We start from the raw sequence: 22,040 nt of genomic DNA, 5'->3' as shown, positions 1-22,040 counted from the left end.
ACACACGATTTGTGTGGATTGCAAGTGACATCGCAGGTAGCTGAGAGTGCTAGTGACGATTGCAAGTGACTTAGTAATTTTGTTTCTTTTTTCTTGTCTTCACCACCTGGCACCTGTTGTAAAATGTTGAGAGATTCAAACAAAAAGTAATCAATAAATAGAACAAAATAAAAAATAATTATGTCACTAACAGAAGCGCAAGTGTCCGAGAGTGCAAGTGCAAGTCTGCAGCCAGACCCATCTCCAATGTAAGGTGATGAGTTGTTGGTTTATCTGTGTTGTAATATGCCTTTTTAGATGGTCAGGTAGAATCTGCAATCTCTGACCCAGTTCATTTGCTAACTTCCATGGCTGAAATATGTTGTGTTTTCCGCCAACTGGCAACCCGAGGTGTAACACAGACCAAAACAAAAACAAACATTCCGACACAGAATGCACATCTATAACTGGCTTTAGCGTTGTTTTCGCAGAAACAAGTATGTGAACTTAGCATGGTGCCTAAATATCTGCTAATACTTTAGAACAGACAAAAAAAAAAAAAAAAAAAAAATCACGCACACATTTAATAATCATTAGCAGGGCCATTTCTAATGTGTTGGTGCATTAATTCAAACTAAAATGTCATGCAACTTATGTCAGCCATTAACAACAAGGATTTAATACAGTAACTCAACTTGTGGACTTTTTTCATGTAAATGATGTCTGTAGTGACCATTTGAGAGTGAGAATGTGTTTCCTTAAAAAGTACAGCATGGAAGTTCAGTAAGAGGGGTATTCCTGTGGGATCAACAATAAAACTCCCTGCAGCCATGAGAGATTATTGAAAAGAACAGTGAGACAATGCCGTATAAATCCTCCATGCCTCTCATTGTCCTTCATTGTCATTTATTGTTCTTTTATGACTTTTCTTCTTTGTCACAGTGATGAGCTCATTAAATCTGTTTTCTAAAGAGTGTTTCCACATCCTTCCAGCCCTAAACAGCCCCAATAACTACATTTTCCTTCCTTCCTCTCTCTGTCTCTCTTTCTCTCTCTCTCTCTCTCTCTCTCTCTCTCTCACACACACTCTCGCTGTGCTCTGAGGAAGAGCAGATTGCGGTGAGCGCTGGTGAGAAACATGTTGGCAGGTGGTCAAGGACATGTTTGTGTTTTTTGGAAGGCTGTTCTTAAATTAGCAATCATGAATTAATTAGCTACCAATTATCGACAGGCCCAAACAATTGAGATGAATGCCAAAGTGCTGGCTCTGTTTCCAGGTACTGACCGTGGCAAAATACAGCCCAAAACAAACAGAACAACAGCGCTCAGCACATCTACACAGAGCAATTCAGTGTGCCACGGAAAATCACTTCTGCACTGGCTTCAAACCCTCATTGTGGCGTGTCTGGAGTGCTGCTCACTTGTTTAGTCAAATGCATATTACTGTGAACATCATCTTGCTTTTTGTTTGATTTCATGTTTATTTATTTAGCATGATGCTAGTAGATATAATAATGATAAGCACATAAATATTAACAAGAAGCATTTTTGAGGATGATTGTAAAAGATGTTTGTTTGTTTTTTTCTTTTGATTTGGCGAACATTTAATTTAGTTCAAATGTTTTCCAGTTGCTGCTGAAGCAGTGAAAAATTACTAATTGAAATCATTACGATTTATAATAATAATTTCATTTAAACGGATAGTTCCTTCAAAACTAAAAATGTCGTTGTTTACTCACCCTCATGTCATTTTAAACCGATATCACTGATATTTTGAAGAATGTTGATAAGCAAAATTGACATCCGTTTTATGGAACAAAAAAAAAATCAGAATACCTTATTTTATGTTGTACGTTAGAAAAAAGTCAACTCTGTAGGGAGTTAATATGTTAGAATATTCTTTGCAAAGAGAACAGTATGTCAGATTTGTTTCTCCTCCTCTAGCGTCTCCCACACCATCAGTTCTTTCAGTTAAAGGACAGTGTGAACAGAGAGAGAGAGAGAGGTCTTTTTGTCATCTCATAACTGTCTTGTATTTCTGTTATTGATTGTTTTTGTCTGGGGTATTGACTGCTTTGCAAGGGCAGCCTGAGTGTAATAGGAAAATTACAATGCTCTTTCGTCCTTTGACTAATATGTCACATAGACACCGCTCTGCCCTTCTGCACATCTGATGCTGCTCACTGTGGATGGAGCTTCTGCCTTGTCTGACTGAGAGAGAACAATCCAGAACTTAGAGGCCACCATAATACTGAGTTCGAAAAATGGAAAAAAAAAGTTTTTTTTTCTTTATTAGTGTGTTTTATTCAGTACTGAAAAGTACAGTATTGATAATCAGTTCATTGCATCGGCGAGTCCAGGAATCTCCAAGTGTGTCAATAATGTAAAATAGGACAGATGTTTATTATGTACATCTTTATCCAAAGATATGAGTTTTTGAATTAAAGCATTATCAGTTGAGTTTCTAGCAGCTCCCTACTTTGGGTACGTTTGCACAAAATTGTGCTAAAATATTTTTCATTGTGTTTTTTGCATACAGAGGACAACGTTGGAACAAAATCATGAAATAGTAATTCTGCCCAAAACCAGAGACATTACAAATTGAAATGGAAGCCATTAAAGATTCACACTTTTCAGACAACTGATTATATTATTTGTTCTCTTATAGTAGTTTTACTCTTGTTTAGAACAAAACTGACAAATAAAATGTCAATTAGGGTGATGGCATCAAACTTGAAAGAAAAAATTATATTTCTAAATATTTAGTAATAATAATACTGAGTTGAAGACATACTGACTCAAGAAAAAGATTGATTGATTGATTGATTGATTGATTGATTGATTGATATCTGTTAAATTATAAAAAAAAATGTCTGAATTCATCAATATAAATTGTCTTTCCCAAAATCTACATATGAGAATGAGTTTAGTATGAACCAAATCAGTAAAATGACTTTGAAACACTCAAAAACTGAGGCAAAACCATGCAACAAATGATCTGTTGCATTCATATAAATAGCAGTTGCAACAAGCCGATCCATTATAGGCACAAAATATCATCATTACGTCTTTGTAAAAATACACAAATTATAGATTATTTTGCAGTTTTATTCATATTCTCGCTGCTTCGGTTGGGTAGCGCAGTGGCCTCGTCACAGGTTCAGTGTAATTAAAATGGTCTGTTTTAACTGGTATTTAATGTATGGATTTGTTCCTGTCTAATTGCAGTGCTTGAGTTCAGTCATTTATGAGGTTCAGCTGTGGACCCCAAGCGTAACTTAACCAAGTGCTGCTGTACTCTCTGTTTGTTTTAGGTGATGGTGTTTGTACATGCCCGCAACTCCACCGTCCGCACCGCCATGAGTCTGATCGAGATGGCCAAGAACCGGGGAGAGCTGTCATTCTTTCAGGTCGACCAGGGTCCAGACTACGGCCAGTGTGAGAAACAGGTAAATGCTTGCAGTACATATCAGAGAACATTTCACACTGTGCTTTCCAATCCCTTTTTCACCATTTATAATTTTGTGCAAGGATCTTTTTTTAAAGATCCATGCTTTTTCTGGACAGTCGGTGTTTCGGATCTGAAGATTAATAGAATAATCTCTTCAGCATTCGCTTTCCTACATATTGTATACCCATCGTAGAAAACCTGCATCACACTTCTGCTTAAGACAAAGAAATTCTGAGTGGGCTCTCTTCAGCCGGATTCGGACGCAGCCAAACAAAGCAGTGTTATTTATGAGCAGTTATTCACTGGCTCTGCCGGAGAGAACAGTGAGAGAAATTGAGGTCAGTCACCTATGCTAGCAGCGGTGCTTTCTGAGAGAATGGTAAACACAGGCGAGAGACGTACCTGTGAGGGCCAAACGGGTGCGGACGCTTTGAAATGAAACCTGAAGGCGATGCAGCACTAAACTTTTGGATGCTGCCCTATTAGCTGGAGTGGGTGTGCAATTAGAGCCCCCGCAGAGGATGACATTCAAACGCCGCTCGAGTGTGCCGTCCGGCCGCTGTGTTTGAAGATGCACTTAGACACACTAGATGAGACCAGAGCACATTCACATGCGCTTTACGTTTCGTGAGAGGAATTGCGCCGCACTTTAATACTTGGAAAATGTTTTTAAAGGTTCTTCTAGTGAGCCCACTTGTGATGTCAGCCAAGATTTCTTACAACAACAAAAGGCATCATTTTGATTCAAATGTCAAAGGGATTTCTTTCTATGACCCTTACAGCCTAAAAAAAAAAAACTTTTCTATTCAGATGATTTTGGTGCTACTGTACCTTTAAGACACTCTTATAATTACCAGCATGGCATTCATGAAAGCAAACCAGGTTTCTAAACACTTCACTGTGTAGCTGCTTTGACACAATCTGTATTGTATAAAGAGCTATAGAAGTAAAGTTAACTTGACTAGACTAAAATATCTTCATTGAGATTTAATAATCAATATAAAGAAGATTGTTTAGAATTTTGAAATCAGTTTTTTCAACCCACGAGCTCATGGTTGTGATGTCATAACCACACAGATTTCTCAGTTGTTTATGTAGATTTGTGGTACATCGCTGCTGTTTTCCCCTTTAATAGCAAGGTGAAAAAGGTTTTCTGATTGTCACAGTGTTAATGTGCTGTGTAAGCGGTGGTGATGTTCACACAGCTCCAGTGGTTAGGACAGACAGCGGGGGGGTTAATGGTTCCACCGGCCTGGTGTTGACTGTGTCCAGGTTTCATTAGTCACACACTGGAGCTAGAAGAGCGTCAGGCCTCTGAAGAGGTCTGTGATAGATTTGGCTGATTCAGATCTGTGCAGACAGACAGACAGATCGATAAACAGCTGGACTCGACCCACTGCTTCATCACCTCAGCTTCAGACTGCATGCTGGAAACACGGGACCAGATGCATGTATGTGTGTGTGTCTTTGTAGAAATCTCAGCTTCACGTCTTAAACACAAGAATGATGAGTGCGGCTTTTATTCATGAAATCTATCAGGACGGCTCAGGCAGCTGTGGTTAACCATCTGCTAGCGGTGGGCGGTATGACCAAAATCTTATATCACAAAGTGAGGAATTTTATATAATTTATATGCTAATAGTATATGTATCACAGAAATCCAATGCAAAATATTTTAGAACACAACCATAATGGCGATTTTTGATAATCAAGTGAATTAAATACTTTACAAATGAAACTCATTTGATTATTTTCTTTCTTTGTGCAACTTCAGAAATGATGTAACATGACTCAAGGCTGTAATACATTGTTCTGTGTGACTGTTCTCTATACTATATTAATTTTCCAAGTTATGACGTCTACAACCGATGCGAGCAGTGTGTTGCCACATGAAATAATTATATAGCTCAAATGTAAATCAAATAAAGCTGCCTACAATGGAAATGCTTGTCTGGAACACAGTCTGTGTAGTTCATAGTAGTGTTGTCACAGTACAGGAACTTCTCATTATGATACAATACCTTGAAAATATTGATGGATGATACCATTTTCGATGACACAGGGGTAAATTGCCATTCATAATGACTTAAGGCCTTTTACTGGGGCTGCACGATTTGAGGGAAAAAAAAAAAAAATCTTGCAGAGATGGAGATGCAGTGTTGTGCTATGAACACGCATATATTCATTTATAATCTCAGCCTTTGTGAAAATGTGCCATGCAGTGATTTTGATTTCATTTCAATTAATCATTTAGCTCTAGATGTTACTATAACAATGACTGTAACTATTCAGTTTTGATCATTCTGCTTCTGTAAGAATAGCAAACTCCACACCACAACTATAACAATAATAACACTGAGGACCAATATTGTTGGAATTACATTCAGAGCATATTGATATTTGTCAGTATAGTTATCGTTCTTGGTGTGAATGGGCCTTTAAAAGGAAGTACTTTCTGTGAGTGTGTGTATTATAGATGAGTTGTGTGATCTGTACACAAAGAGGTGGATGCACTGCTCTCTGGAGACTACAGTCACACTATAACTCCATATTTAAATCTCCCAGCAGAAGGTGGAGTGATACATTTAGTAACCTTTCTGTGCATCCCACGGGCTCGGCCAAGACAGATGCTGTTTTTAATCTACACCCCATTTATGTGACGCAGATATTAAATACATGAGACCATAGTGTTCTCCTCAAAGCCACTGCTTAGGCAAAAATAGCTTTTGTATTATAAATAACATAAATTCAACAGTATGTTGTGTGTAGAAGATGTCTGCTATGAGTAAGTTTTAAAGTGTTACACAATTTTGCTACTCGTAATGAACTGATTGTGCTGCTTTGTTGCATGTATTTGAAATGTATCTCTGATATTATAGTACAAATTCAGAAAGTGTCACTTGTTACTGTGTTATAACACATTAACAGCAGTGAAGATAAGGAATTGGAGTGATACATTGATCACCACGAAGAGCTCAGAGCCAATAAATGCAATTTAAGTGGTGTTTCTTTAAGGATTTTGGTGATATGTTGTAGATTATGTCTCTTCAGGAGCAAGGAGCCCAACTATGATACTTCTAAAAAGCATTTAAGGCTGTTTGGGAGGATTGTGAGGTACAGTGTATTTCTGTGCGCTGTAACATCACTGTCTCTGCCTAAACCTTAACCACACACACACACAAGACAGAGAGAGAGAGCTCTCAATATTCACCTTCTGATAACGCACAGCTTATTTACTTAGAAAAATCACCTCTGATTAATATGAATGCTCTCTTACTCTCACATATGAATATGGAGGGGGGAAAACAAATCATCTGTAAGGTCAGTTATATATAGTGGGATTGTTTATAATTCTGTAAAAGTCCAGAGGTGAGCATACATAGTGTTTTATGTGTGCGTTTGAAGAGGCTGTCAGTCAGGCTCAGATATCTTGCATTCACTAAGATAAGAACCTCTATAAGCACTTCTTCACCCTGTGACTCTAAACACTCACTGGTAAAGAGCAGGTATCGCTTAACTGCTTGTGTATATGTTTGTGTGACATTAAAGGGGTCATATGACGTCGCTAGAAAACATTATTTTGTGTATTTGATGTAATGCAATGTGTTTATGCGGTTTAAGGTTAAAAAAAAACACATTATTTTCCACATAATGTACATTATTGTTGCTCCCCTATGCCCCGCTTTTCTGAAACGTGTCGATTATAACAAAGCTCATAAGTCTGAAAAGTAAGGTGTGCTCTGATTGGCCAGCTATCCAGTGCATTGTGATTGGCTGAATGCCTCAAGCGTGTGACGGAAATGTTACGCCCCTTACCATACTGTGATGCCCCGGCGCGACAAAACAAAAACACTATCTAATGGATAGAGATCCTTTCACATGCCCTCTGACTATTCATATCCCATTCACACGCCAGCCCATCAGGAAGGCCACGTTACAGTCCTCAGGAGACAGCTCCTGATGTTATGTTTTCCCAACTATTATGTTTATGTAGGTGGCACAAGACATACCAACGTAACCAGCGTCATCATGATGAGTGATGTGCTTTACTGCGGATGCGATCCTGTACCCTCAAAAACGCATGTGTTTTATTGCAGTCAACTGATGGGTCGCAGACAGCAGTAAAAACAATAACAGATGAAAATAATTAAATGCAACTAATATAATTGTGCATTTATAATGTCAAAAATATAGATTTATCTTATTCTAAATGACAGCTACTCTGTTTTGGGGTCTTCCTCACTGATCTGTCTTGCGTTAAAAAAGCATGACTTAGTTCAAACCCATCTGATGACCTCTGTCACGCACTAGATTTCACTCTTTCAGACCGTAGCCCCTCCGTTACGCTTCTGTGGACTCCCCTACAGTCTTCTGTCCCTGCGTCAGATCCTCCTCTCTCTCATCGGTGGATGAAAGGAGACACCTAGTGCTCGGACCAGCAATCCACATGAGCGGCAGAGAGAGAGAGAGAGAGAGACGGCGCTGACATATCACAGAAGTGTGTGCTGATGATTAAAGCAGTCTAATGCTGCCATGGCAGTCTGTAGAATCTGGCACGGACAGATCGGTGGGAGCTGTGAAGATTTATTTTTTTCTTCTCTGTGAAGGAAACATTAAGTACGACAGCAGGCCTTCTCTCAGACGGGAGAGTTTCTCTTTCTGTCTTCTGAGCCCCCTTGGCCTCATGGGACAGGTCTGCAAGATTTAGCTCATTAATTTCTTTTGTTTGTGCTTTCAACTATTTTTAACTTCTCTCTCCTGTGAGGATGGCGTTATTCAGTGCAGGACAAAAAGGCTTTGTTGTCTTGTCTGCACAATTAAGTCAACCAAACGTTCAGGCAGTCTCTTTGAAAGCATGTGGAAGTAGAGCACTTCCAGGAAACAGCGGGAATGCACTTTGGTTTTAATCAGTTTGACCACAGTTAATAGGAATATGTTAAAAATAAAAAATTTATAAAACATATAAATTTATTAAATACCAACTCTCATTTCCCCCTCCCACTTTTTTCCTTTTTCTTTTCTCTTTACATTTACTCTGTATTCTTTTCCCATTTTTCTTTTCTTATTTCCTTCCCTCTTTCATTTCCCTTTCTTTCTCCATTTCTCTTTCTATTTCCATTACTTTACTTTCCTTCGTCCTTTTTTTTGTACCTCTTTCAACTTTTCCTTTCCTTTCCTTTCCTTTCCTTTCCTTTCCTTTCCTTTCCTTTCCTTTCCTTTCCTTTCCTTTCCTTTAAAATTAGTAGATCTAATTTCAGCATTTTTAAGACAATAGAAAGTTGTGCATCTCTTTTTATTACCATCATTACTTTACCAGTGTGAACATTACCCAGTAAATTACTTTAAGTTGTCCATTTAAAGAAGTACTTAGTGTTTAATTTTCTGTCATTATGCATTGAAATCCAACTAAAAGAGATTTGTTACAATATTTGTTACAAAATATAGTATTTTGTCGGCTTAGAATACAGAGATGCAGCAGAAGTGGTGGAATGGTCATTGCCAAAGCTAAGAAAATCACCACGTGTCAATGGGAATGAAAGATTGTGGAATAGAAAGAATTTGAGTGTCAGGTCAAATGCTCAGTAAATGTCCCTGTCAAAGTAGACACATTAAGACTCATAATGTCTTTGCATCAGCAATGAGCCTGTGTTGATTTCTCAATTAGGTGTTTTTTTTTTTTCTTTTTTTTTTTTTTTTTCCTGAGTTTCATTTAAGAAGCAGAGGTCATTGTGGTTGCTGTGGCCACAGGCTGCTCTTTCAGATCTCGTCATGTCTCAGTATCTATATCACCCCAGAGGTATGTGCCTTGTCTCCGTGCAGTATGGCTACTGTCTGCTTGTGTTAAGGCAGAGTAATGGCTAATCAGCTCTGTCTGCCGCGGCCGGTGGAAGGCAGCCCCGGCTTCTGCTTAGCGTGCAGGGAAATAATCTCTCTTCAGCGACCCTTAATCAGCCTTGATCAGAGAGCCGATGCACTGCCATCCTGAATCCAACCTCCAAACATGAGTGTCTGCCCCAGCCTCACTTTAACTTAAGCACAGAGAGCGCTGCATTAATACTCTGTGACACCTCAAAGCAAACCTTAGCGTTTCAATTACAGCCTCATGTGAGCCTCGTGGTGCCCTGGAGAACGTATGCCACTCTGCACCATCTCAAACACACTCTTGCATGTGTTTCATTGGATATTTCTCTTTTTTTACCTTTTCATTTCTTGTGATTACTAATTTTCTGAGATTATGCTTTTTCAGCTGCTGGTGAGTTTAGGAAATATGTGATGTGTTTAGAGAAACTAAAACAGAGTTGCCTTACATTGGGGGCTTATCGTGGTTGAGGAGCAAAAAAATATAAGTAAAATCCAGTTCCATGATTTTATTATTGTCTTCTGGCATCGGGGAGAAACCTAACAGCTTCATCTAGGTTAAACTTCGTCCATATGGTTTATTTTCAAAACTTATTTTATTTTAAATTTTTTTTGGCATTGTTATTTTGTTAATGTTTTACAAAATCATTAATTTTATCATCAGATAATGCACTATTTAATAAACTTGCTTATTTATTTTTTTAAAGTAAATTTTATTTATTTATTTATTTATTTAGGAAAGAAATTACTATGTTTATACTATTTCATATATATATATATTAATAGCGGGGTAGAAAATAATCAGCAGGCAGGACACCAAACAGGCCAATGAGGAGTGAGAACAGACAACCAAAATGAGAAGAGGGCAGGGCAAGACCAAAACGTGTATAAAAGTGGCAGGACTAGAATGTCATTCGGTGTAAATGGCAGGATTTATACGGGCCAGTCTGCTTTCAGACCAATGTGCTCTGTGGACAACTTTACATTGTATCACTCTGTGATGAGCACAAATAGAAGAGGAATGAACTCGACTTAGATTTTCTGTCCAGGTCTCTTCCTCTATCTCTATACCAATCTTTTGGGACCAAAATAATAGGAATAGAGATGAACAGATCAAAATTTAAGCTTTCGTTCCCTCTCGGGTCAAATCAAACATTGATCAATGCATGCATACAAAGACTATATCAAAAATAGTTTGGACGTGACATGCTACAACCATGACATGCTGTATGTTAGTTTGAGGTTATGTCATTTTGGGGTGAACTATTACTGGACCAGGGGTGCCCAACCCTGCTCCTGGCGATCGACTGTCCTGCATTGTTTAGCTTCAAGCCTAATCAAACACACCTACCTTTTTAAGTGAGCCTGAATTATTAGTTGCTTCAGGTGTGAGCTGAACTTTGCAGGACAGTAGACGCCAGTATTTCTTGCTCTAAACCAACACCAATGGATAAAACAAAACTTTCAACCAACATCTGTGATTTAAACACGAAATTGCAAGCTATTTGCAGAAGAACATTGTTTTGTATTTTACAAAGCTCTAAATTTCAACCCTCTGAAATGGCTAACTTGTCTAACAAGAAAAAAAGCCATCTCTGGGTCAGTCTTAAATCTCTTCAGATCCTGAAGCTGGTGCCACCTTTAGAAAGCCATGCTGATATTGATTCTTGTTTTAGAGCAGGCTCTGTTGCTTTCCCTACTTGCTTGTCCCTTCAAGGTTGTTTTTTGAAGAGACCTGCAAGATTTCAAGTTTAAGTTAGTGTGTGTGTGTGTGTGTGTGTGTGTGTGTGTGTGTGTGTGTGTGTGTGTGTGTGTGTGTGTGTGTGTGTGTGTGTGTGTGTGTGTGTGTGTGTGTGTGTGTGTGTGTGTGGCTACAAGTGATTCTTCAAAGGTTACCAGTTGGAATGATCCATGATCAGTACTAGACAGCTCATTATTTCAACTTCTACACAACTGCCCCCTCTAATTGTAGTCACAAGCCGAACACGTAAACACACAAAAACCACTGACGTAAGCATGCAGTTTCCCAGAAAATCTGACCCGACACACTTAAAAATTTATATTTTTGTACCCCAACAACCACTCAAAAACAAAATAAATAACAGCTGCTTAGCAATTCCTTAGCAACCATCTACAGCACCTTAGAAACCAAACGACAATCTCCAAGTAAACACTGTGCTCACCTTAAATATAGGACTTGGTATTGACACAGATTTCACAATTTGATTCAGATTTACAAGCTCTTGATTTATTTTGATTTATTGATTATTTTGGATATTTATCAGGTTACAGTTTTTTCTACAGGAGAAAAACTATTGCAGTAAACTATACAGAAAACCTAAATTCCAAATGCAATTGTTATTTATTTTATGATATCATAATCAAACCTCAAATAAACGGTTATATACAACCATTTAATTTGGGCATAATGCAGCTTTATATAAACTTTTTAATGATATAATTGTTTCTACTCCAGTTTGTTGTTGAAAATCTAAACATTTAAATCATGGCTGTCATAAGTTATTTTTATAACTGATTTATTCAGACATGCATTAAATAATGAAGATAATAGGTTAAATAGAAATATAATGCTCATATTTATTAAAATTAGTTATTTATCTGCCTAACTGAAAGTAAAAGTGAAAGTGACGTGACATACAGCCAAGTATGGTGACCCATACTCGGAATTCATGCTCTGCTTTTAACCCATCCAAAGTGCATACACACAGCAGTGAACACACACACACCGTGAACACACACCCGGAGTAGTGGGCAGCCATTTATGCTGCAGCGCCCGGGGAGCAGTTGGGGGTTTGGTGCCCTGCTCAAGGGCATCTCAGTCATGGTATTGAAGGTGGAGAGAGCGCTGTACATTCACTCCCCCCACCTACAATTCCTGCCGGCCCTAGACTCGAACTCACAACCCTTGGATTGCAAGTCCAACACTCTAACCGTTAGGCCACGACTTCACTGTTGAGCTATGGCCATTGAATGGCTTCCTGTAAATGTAATGTTATGTGACAGATTGGTGTTAAATTGACATCTTTCTGCATTGATTGAGCGATTAAATGAGACATGATACATTTCATTAAGTTGTTCTGTTTCTTTCAGCATACCTTCTGTTGCTCATTCATATTTATTTGGTAAAAGATGATCACTTCACGAGCCGTTTGAACTGTGCTGCCTACAGCGATCCTTCTCCACACATTAATGAGCATCAAATGTATTGAATTAATTTTGTTACAATGTTGACAGAATTTGAAGGCTGAGGCTTTGTTTTCGATTAAAAGTAACAAAGCACAAAGCTTATTGCAATTATTGGACCGTGGACTAAAAGATCAATTCTTGGGATTTACGAATTAATGTCGGTTCATTTAACTGAAGATCCATATTGTCAACCCAGACCTAGTCTCGCGTAGCCAGACCTTCAGCTTTCATTGGTCAAGGCCCGCCCTTGAGGCCGTTTGACCGACATGTCAAACAACCAATCACAGTTTTTGTTAATCATCACATTTCGAGGCGTGGAAATGTCACCACAATAACAGACCGGTGTGTAAAACTGACATATTTTAAAGATTATATGCCGCAAACTTTAAATATTTCACCTACTTTTGAAAATCCAGCATTTAGTTGATCCTGATAAGTGCTCGTCATCACAGTTGTAAACACTACGGCTTTCTTCTTTCGTGAGGGGGATTGGCGCCTTGGTATCTTTGTTTCCAGGCGGAACATTAAAGAATGCGACACACACGTCTCGCGGAAATCCTGTAGAATTCAACCAATCCGATGATGACTTTGACACTCCTGAAGTGTTTCCACTTCTGTGTGCTACAGGTCCTTCTCAAAAAATTAGCATATTGTGAAAAAGTTCATTATTTTCCATAATGTAATGATAAAAATTAAACTTTCATATATTTTAGATTCATTGCACACCAACTGAAATATTTCAGGTCTTTTATTGTTTTAATACTGATGATTTTGGCATACAGCTCATGAAAACCCAAAATTCCTATCTCAAAAAATTAGCATATCATGAAAAGGTTCTCTAACTATTAACCTAAAGGTTCTCTAGCTATTAACCTAATCATCTGAATCAACTAATTAACTCTAAACACCTGCAAAAGATTCCTGAGGCTTTTAAAAACTCCCAGCCTGGTTCATTACTCAAAACCGCAATCATGGTTAAGAGGTTAACCCAGAAGGCCATCATTGACACCCTCAAGCGAGAGGGTAAGACACAGAAAGAAATTTCTGAATGAATAGGCTGTTCCCAGAGTGCTGTATCAAGGCACCTCAGTGGGAAGTCTGTGGGAAGGAAAAAGTGTGGCAAAAAAAACGCTGCACAACGAGAAGAGGTGACCGGATCCTGAGGAAGATTGTGGAGAAGGACCGATTCCAGACCTTGGGGGACCTGCGGAAGCAGTGGACTGAGTCTGGAGTAGAAACATCCAGAGCCACCGTGCACAGGTGTGTGCTTTTGAACCAGAAACAGCGGCAGAAGCGCCTGACCTGGGCTACAGAGAAGCAGCACTGGACTGTTGCTCAGTGGTCCAAAGTACTTTTTTTCGGATGAAAGCAAATTTTGCATGTCATTCGGAAATCAAGGTGCCAGAGTCTGGAGGAAGACTGGGGAGAAGGAAATGCCATAATGCCTGAAGTCCAGTGTCAAGTACCCACAGTCAGTGATGGTCTGGGGTGCCATGTCAGCTGCTGGTGTTGGTCCACTGTGTTTTATCAAGGGCAGGGTCAATGCAGCTAGCTATCAGGAGATTTTGGAGCACTTCATGCTTCCATCTGCTGAAAAGCTTTATGGAGATGAAGATTTCGTTTTTCAGCACGACCTGGCACCTGCTCACAGTGCCAAAACCACTGGTAAATGGTTTACTGACCATGGTATTACTGTGCTCAATTGGCCTGCCAACTCTCCTGACCTGAACCCCATAGAGAATCTGTGGGATATTGTGAAGAGAAAGTTGAGAGACGCAAGACCCAACACTCTGGATGAGCTTAAGGCCGCTATCGAAGCATCCTGGGCCTCCATAACACCTCAGCAGTGCCACAGGCTGATTGCCTCCATGCCACGCCGCATTGAAGCAGTCATTTCTGCAAAAGGATTCCCGACCAAGTATTGAGTACATAACTGAACATAATTATTTGAAGGTTGACTTTTTTTGTATTAAAAACACTTTTCTTTTATTGGTCGGATGAAATATGCTAATTTTTTGAGATAGGAATTTTGGGTTTTCATGAGCTGTATGCCAAAATCATCAGTATTAAAACAATCAAAGACCAGAAATATTTCAGTTAGTGTGCAATGAATCTAAAATATATGAAAGTTTAATTTTTATCATTACATTATGGAGAATAATGAACTTTTTCACAATATGCTAATTTTTTGAGAAGGACCTGTATATGCATCAGACGTTCAGCCAACAGTCCGTGGGCATGACGTCTGAGGCTGAGACTAACCCAGACCTATTTAATAGCCATGTATCAATGCCTTAGTAACCATGCAGAACACCCTAGCAACCAAATCACTCAGCTGACCTTTCTGATCTGATTCTGATGCTTTGGCAGTTTTACATGGGCAAGCAGCTCTCACATGTTCAGACAATGTCAAATTCACCTCGAGCTGATGTTATGAAATTGCATATGACATAATATGGCAATGATACAAAATGACAAAAATGCTTCTTAGAATCTCACATCAGATGTGTAATTTAGCACTTTAGATTTCATATGGGGCCCTGCATTTGAATTCAGTAAAAAGGCTTGGCAGATGACGTTCAGCTACTCCTGTCTTTGTCCCCTAAATGCTGCTGCTGTGCCACAGGCCACATTAAAACAGAGCTCTGATAGGATCCACAGATCCACGGAGACCAGCTGATTGGAGCCCCAAATTGACCTAGAGAAGAACAGAAATAGCAGAAGAGCTTTTTTGGAACTGAATTTCTCATGAAGGGCCAAATCATTAAAGCAGTGTAATGATCAGTAGAAAGCAATGAGACGTTTATCTCAATAAGACACAATGATATTTTTACACCTGTCATAATATAACAGATGGAAGCAGCTTGATGAGGAAATGAAGTGAAAGCTGTCATAAAGGACTTCTATTCAGTCAGTCACCATATTGATCACCAGATCAATAAATCGAAAGTGCTGTCCAAAAGATTTTTTTGTCCATAGTTTTATTGGAGAGAGTTTTTCTGTATTTTCTCTTAACATGAATTAGAATGCTAATATAAGGTCAGTAAAACTAAATTATTAATAAAATTATCCTAATACCATTTTTGGGTACAGTCTTAATATTGTGGTGAATGGATATGGTAATCATTCAGCACCATATATTTACATTTACATTTATGCATTTAGCAGACACTTTTATCCAAAGCAACTTACAGTGCATTCAGCGTATACATTTTATTATTTTTTTTTTTACCTAACATATGTTCCCCTGGGAATCGAACCCACAACCTTTTTGCACTGCTAACACAATGTTCTACCACTGAGCCACAGGAACACCTGTATATATCCAAGCACCATGGTATTATCATGTGATACCATCACTGTACCGCAGTAGAGCACAGTGTTTGCATTGAGGAGAGACTGCAGTAAGGCAGATTTTGGTGTAGTTGGTATTCTGTGTGGGTTGGAGAGGGACAGACGTGTCTGTAATGGGCTGTTCTCAGCAGCACTGAGGCCTTGTTGCTGTTGACCTCCATTTAGACTCAGGCAGAGTGAGATCAAAGCATCTGATGGTGAGGACGTTACTGCCGGCGCAGGTCACGACCCTCATCGGCAGTCAACACAACACACATCTCAATCACAGCGCTCCGAGCTCGGCCACTGCTGGAGAGATCCAAATCTTTCTGCGTGCTTTTATTTTACACATGGGTTTTAGTTTTAAAGTGGTTTGTCATTTCTGCCAAATGGAATTGCAAAAAACACTCCCACTGTCTGACATGGTGGAGAAAACAGGAAGTCCTGCCTCTCCCTTATGTCAGAAATCACATCCCTACTACACAGCGAGCCCAGTAGTAGTACAGGTGCTGGTCATATAATTAGAATATCATCAAAAAGTTGATTTATTTCATTATTTCCATTCAAAAAGTGAAACTTGTATATTATATTCATTCATTACACACAGACTGATATATTTCAAATGTTTATTTCTTTTAATTTTGATGATTATAACTCACAACTAAGGAAAATCCCAAATTCAGTATCTCAGAAAATTAGAATATAACTTAAGACCAATATAAAGAAAGGATTTTTAGAAATCTTGGCCAACTAAAAAGTATGAAAATGAAAAGTATGAGCATGTACAGCACTCAATACTTAGTTGGGGCTCCTTTTGCCTGAATTACGTGGCATGGAGTCGATCAGTCTGTGGCACTGCTCAGGTGTTATGAGAGCCCAGGTTGCTCTGATAGTGGCCTTCAGCTCTTCTGCATTCTTGGGTCTGGCATATCGCATCTTCATCTTCCCAATACCCCATAGATTTTCTATGGGGTTAAGGTCAGGCGAGTTTGCTGGCCAATTAAGAACAGGGATACCATGGTCCTTAAACCAGGTACTGGAAGCTTTGGCACTGTGTGCAGGTGCCAAGTCCTGTTGGAAAATGAAATCTGCATCTCCATAAAGTTGGTCAGCAGCAGGAAGCATGAAGTGCTCTAAAACTTCCTGGTATAAGGCTGCGTTGACCTTGGACCTCAGAAAACACAGTGGACCAACACCAGCAGATGACATGGCACCGCAAACCATCACTGACTGTGGAAACCTTACACTGGACCTCAAGCAATGTGGATTGTGTGCCTCTCCTCTCTTCCTCCAGATTCTGGGACCCTGATATCCAAAGGAAATGCAAAATTTACTTTCATCAGAGCACATAACTTTGGACCACTCAGCAGCAGTCCAGTCCTTTTTGAAGCGAGACGCTTCTGACACTGTCTGTTGTTCAAGAGTGGCTTAATACAAGGAATACGACAGCTGAAGCCCATGTCTTGCATACGTCTTTGTGCGTAGTGGTTCTTGAAGCACTGACTCCAGCTGCAGTCCACTCTTTGTGAATCTCCCCCACATTTTTGAACGGGTTTTGTTTCACAATCCTCTCCAGGGTGCGGTTATCCCTATTGCTTGTACACTTTTTTCTATCACATCGTTTCCTTCCCTTCGCCTCTCTAAGGGCTTGGACACAGAGCTTTGTGAACAACCAGCCTATTTTGCAATGACCTTTTGTGTCTTGCCCTCCTTGTGCAAGGTGTCAATGGTCGTCTTTTGGACAACTGTCAATTCAGCAGTCTTCCCCATGATTGTGTAGCCTACAGAACTAGACTGAGAGACCATTTAAAGGCTTTGCAGGTGTTTTGAGTTAATTAACTGATTAGAGTGTTGCACCAGGTCTTCAATATTGAACCTTTTCACAATATTCTAATTTTCTGAGATACTGAATTTGGGATTTTCCTTAGTTGTCAGTTATAAACATCAAAATTAAAAGAAATAAACATTTGAAATATATCAGTCTGTGTGTAATGAATAAATATAATATACAAGTTTCACTTTTTGAATGGAATTAGTGAAATAAATCAACTTTTTGATGATATTCTAATTATATGACCAGCACCTGTATTCATAAAACAGTAGGTGATTTACTGCTTCTGGTGAGAAACTGAAGTGAGTAACACTTTATTTTGATTGTCCACTTAAGACATTCTACTAACTATATTCTGACTACATATCAATTAGCAGTCATTAGAGTATTAGCAGTCTGTGTGTCTAATATCTGCTAATACTTCATTTTAATGGTCTGGATGTAGTACACAGATTACATTCATACAACACACATTCACACTATATAGAATTTACTTTTTTTAAGAGTTTCAAAGTAAATACATATTCAAAAAAAATGTTTCCGACTTAAGAGTATATGATTTCAGACACAGCCCAGGTTTGACACTGCACTCAATCTTCTGTACCAATGGATTAGTTGCAGTATATATCACTTTAAGGCCTTATTTCCAAAGCTTTCAGATGAGCTTTTTCTCATGCAAATGAACAAATTGTGTGATTTACTGGGGATATTTGCGCAAACAGGCCCACGTTCAAATAGCTTGGACACACCCATATTTAAAGGAGGCTTTTGAATGGCAAGTTGCTGCCCAAAATTCCATCATGAAATCAATTTTGAATTTCTGCCTGCAATCGCATCAAGAATCCTCCACATATGCATAGTAAACCTGATGTTCAGAAAAGTGCAGCAGTGAGTTTGTGTGCTTTCTAGTAGTTTACAGGTGAAGAAAATCAAATGTGCCTTTCCCCCAATGTATCCTACTCATTCCAGACCGGTGTGTGTGATGATATGTGTACCACAGGTGCAGCGCTCCAGAAACAAGCAGGTGAGGGAGATATTTCCTGACGGCTTTGGTATTCATCACGCCGGAATGTTACGGCAGGACCGCACACTCGTGGAGCACATGTTTTCCAGAGGATACATGAAGGTTCTGGTGTGCACCGCCACGCTGGCCTGGGGTGTTAACTTACCCGCTCATGCGGTCATCATCAAGGTCAGAGCATGAAACTCTGATTTATTATTTATGGAATCTTTAGGGTGGGCACTAAATGGTACCTGTTTCTCTACAATCAGGGCACTAATATCTATGATGCCAAGCGTGGTGCATTAGTGGATCTGGGCATCCTGGACGTGATGCAGATCTTCGGTCGGGCTGGGCGGCCACAGTTTGATAAGTACGGTGAAGGAACCATCATCACAACCCATGACAAGCTGAGCCATTACCTGACACTTCTGACTCAGCAGAACCCCATCGAGAGCCAGTTCCAGCAGAGTCTCGCCGACAACCTCAACGCTGAGGTACAACCGCACACACAACTCTACTGTGATACTGTACACACTGTGCCACATATGAATCTATAAGGACTTGTGGCATAAATCTGCTGTTCAGTCTTTTACTATTTAAATTCACTACTCTTTACTACACTAACCATCGACATTTTGCAAAAAATCATATTAGTTGGAATCCCATTATACCTAGTATATGCTTCTATATGACAAATCAGTTGTAGAAGACAATTATTATCATTAACAAAAACCATTTAAAAATGAAACTATTGCTATTTACCAAAGCAACATTTCTCATCTGCATTCAGTTGAAGCTGAAGTACTACAGTAAACCAAATAAACTAAATATATATATATATATAATAAAATATAAATAAAACTTAAAAATGCTAAATAAACAAATCAAAATGACAAAAGCACAACAAAACTATGTTAACCAAAACTGAAGTGAAAACAAACCTAAAAAGAAAATATATACACTGAACAAAATTATAAACGCAACACTTTTGTTTTTGCCCCCATTTTTCATGAGATGAACTGTAAGATTTAAGACTTTTTCTATGTACACAAAAGGCCTATTTCTCTCAACTATTGTTCACAAATCTGTCTAAATCTGTGTTAGTGAGCACTTCTCCTTTACTGAGATAATCCATCCACCTCACAGGTGTGGCATATCAAGATGCTGATTAGACAGCATGATTATTGCACAGGTGTGCCTTAGGCTGGCCACAATAAAAAGCCACTCTAAAATGTGCAGTTTTACTGTATTAGGGGGTTCAGGGGGGGTCCGAAAACCAGTCAGTACCTGGCGTTACCACCATTTGCCTCACGCAGTGCAACACATCTCCTTTGCATAGAGTTGATCAGGTTGTTGATTGTGGCCTGTGGAGTGTTGGTCCACTCCTCTTCAATGGCAGCGTGAAGTTGCTGGATAATGACAGGACCTGGAACAGGCTTTCGTATACGCCGATCCAGAGCATCCCAAACATGCTCAATGGGTGACATGTTCAGTGAGGATGTTTTCAGCTTCCAGGAACTGTGTACAGATCCTTGCAACATAGGGTCGTGCATTATCATGCTGCAACATGAGGTGATGGTCGTGGATGAATGGCACAACAATGGGCCTCAGGATCTCATCACGGTATCTCTGTGCATTCAAAATGCCAACAATAAAATGCACCTGTGTTCATTATCCATAACATAAGCCTGCCCATACTATAACCCCACCGTCACCATGGGCCACTCAGTCCACAACACTGAGATCGAGATGGTCCTCACTGCAGAACACAAGATCCAGGGGGCGTGGTTGGATCCAGATCCAACTCCTCCCACCTTACATATAAACCTGTCTCCACCCCCTGATCCCTAAACCCACCCACCATCACCCCTAAACCTACCCATCTCCACCCCTAAACCTACCAATCTCCACCCCTTAGATGGGGATCCAACCACGCCCCCTGGATCTTGAATTAAGCCATACTGCTGAGATCAGCAAACCGCTCACCCTCACGTCTGCCATCTGCCCTGTACAGTTAAAACCGGGATTCATCCATGAAGAAAACACCTCTCCAAAGTGCCAGATGCCATCGAATGTGAACATTTGTCCACTCAAGTCGGTTACGACAACGAACTGCAGTCAGGTCGAGACCCCGTTGAGGAAGACGAGCATTCAGATGAGCTTCCCTGAGACGGTTTCTGACAGTTTGTGCAGAAATTCTTTGGTTATGCAAACCGATTGTTGTAGCAGCCGTCCGGGTGACTGGTCTCAGAAGATCTTGGAGGTGAAGATGCTGGATGTGGAGGTCCTGGGCTGGTGTGGTTACACGTGGTCTGCAGTTGTGAGGTCGGTTAGATGTACTGCGTAATCCTCTAAAACGCCTTTGGAGATGGCTTATGGTAGAGAAATGAACATTCAATTCACGGGCAACAGCTCTGCACGCTCCCTCAGAACTTGCAACATCTGTGGCATTGTGCTGTGTGATAAAAACTGCACATTTTAGAGTGGCCTTTTATTGTGGCCAGCCTAAGGCACACCTGTGCTATAATCATGCTGTCTAATCAGCATCTTGATATGCCACACCTGTGAGGTGGATGGATTATTTTGGTAAAGGAGAAGTGCTCACTAACACAGATTTAGACAGATTTGTGAACAATATTTGAGAGAAATAGGCCTTTTGTGTACATAGAAAAAGTCTTAGATCTTTGAGTTCAGCTCATGAAAAATGGGGACAAAAACAAGTGTTGCATTTATAATTTTGTTCAGTATAATAGACAATAAAGCTGAAATAAAATACAATGTAAATATTAGGTACAAATCTTAAACTAAATGAAAATTAAGAATTGTTGTCATGTAAAAAAAATAGCACAAATAGTACCAAATAAAAAAATAAATAAAAAAAACACTAAAACAGATTTTGTCAAACAGATTTACTTTGCTTTTCATCAGTTACAGTAGAACCACAAATTGTTCTAACACTAAACTTACAGTCAGGCTGTTTCTCTTTGTATTAAACATTTCACTTTAGTTTGTTTGCAAACTTTAATTTTATTTTTGTCTAAAAAAAAAAGTACTGTTAGATATGATCTTTGTATTAATAAACTTTGAAAATAATTAAATTAACTTATGAAAACTCATGAAAAACTTAATTCATGAAATGGGCTGTTCTTCACTCCGCCACATGATGGCAGCGTCTACAAGGCCATTTCAACAGAAACTCATGATCACTCTGCCCAATAGATGGCGCAGTGACATTAGACATCAGCTGAAGGCAAGCTTAAGATCCTTTCAGCATGGATTTCTGTGTGTATGCATGTCAAATCAGTTATCATATTGTGTTCAAGATCTCATTTACATGGATAGCAATACCAAACATAACCCCCACCTCTAGAAAACAT

The 22,040-nt window shown here is 39.3% G+C and overlaps 1 protein-coding gene across 1 annotated transcript in view; it reads left to right on the top strand.

The window, feature by feature from the left end:
• Window positions 1-22,040, top strand: part of ascc3 (activating signal cointegrator 1 complex subunit 3) — a 168,847-nt gene that overhangs the window by 101,663 nt on the left and 45,144 nt on the right. The window contains exons 14-16 of the mRNA XM_042755765.1: window positions 3,294-3,428; window positions 18,661-18,852; window positions 18,933-19,157. Coding sequence (XP_042611699.1) covers window positions 3,294-3,428; window positions 18,661-18,852; window positions 18,933-19,157 — 552 coding nt within the window. The remainder of the gene's footprint in view (window positions 1-3,293; window positions 3,429-18,660; window positions 18,853-18,932; window positions 19,158-22,040) is intronic.

This window comes from Cyprinus carpio, unplaced genomic scaffold, assembly GCF_018340385.1.
Source record: "Cyprinus carpio isolate SPL01 unplaced genomic scaffold, ASM1834038v1 S000006746, whole genome shotgun sequence".
Taxonomy (NCBI): Eukaryota; Metazoa; Chordata; class Actinopteri; order Cypriniformes; family Cyprinidae; genus Cyprinus; species Cyprinus carpio.
This window is presented reverse-complemented; position numbering and strand designations above follow the sequence as displayed.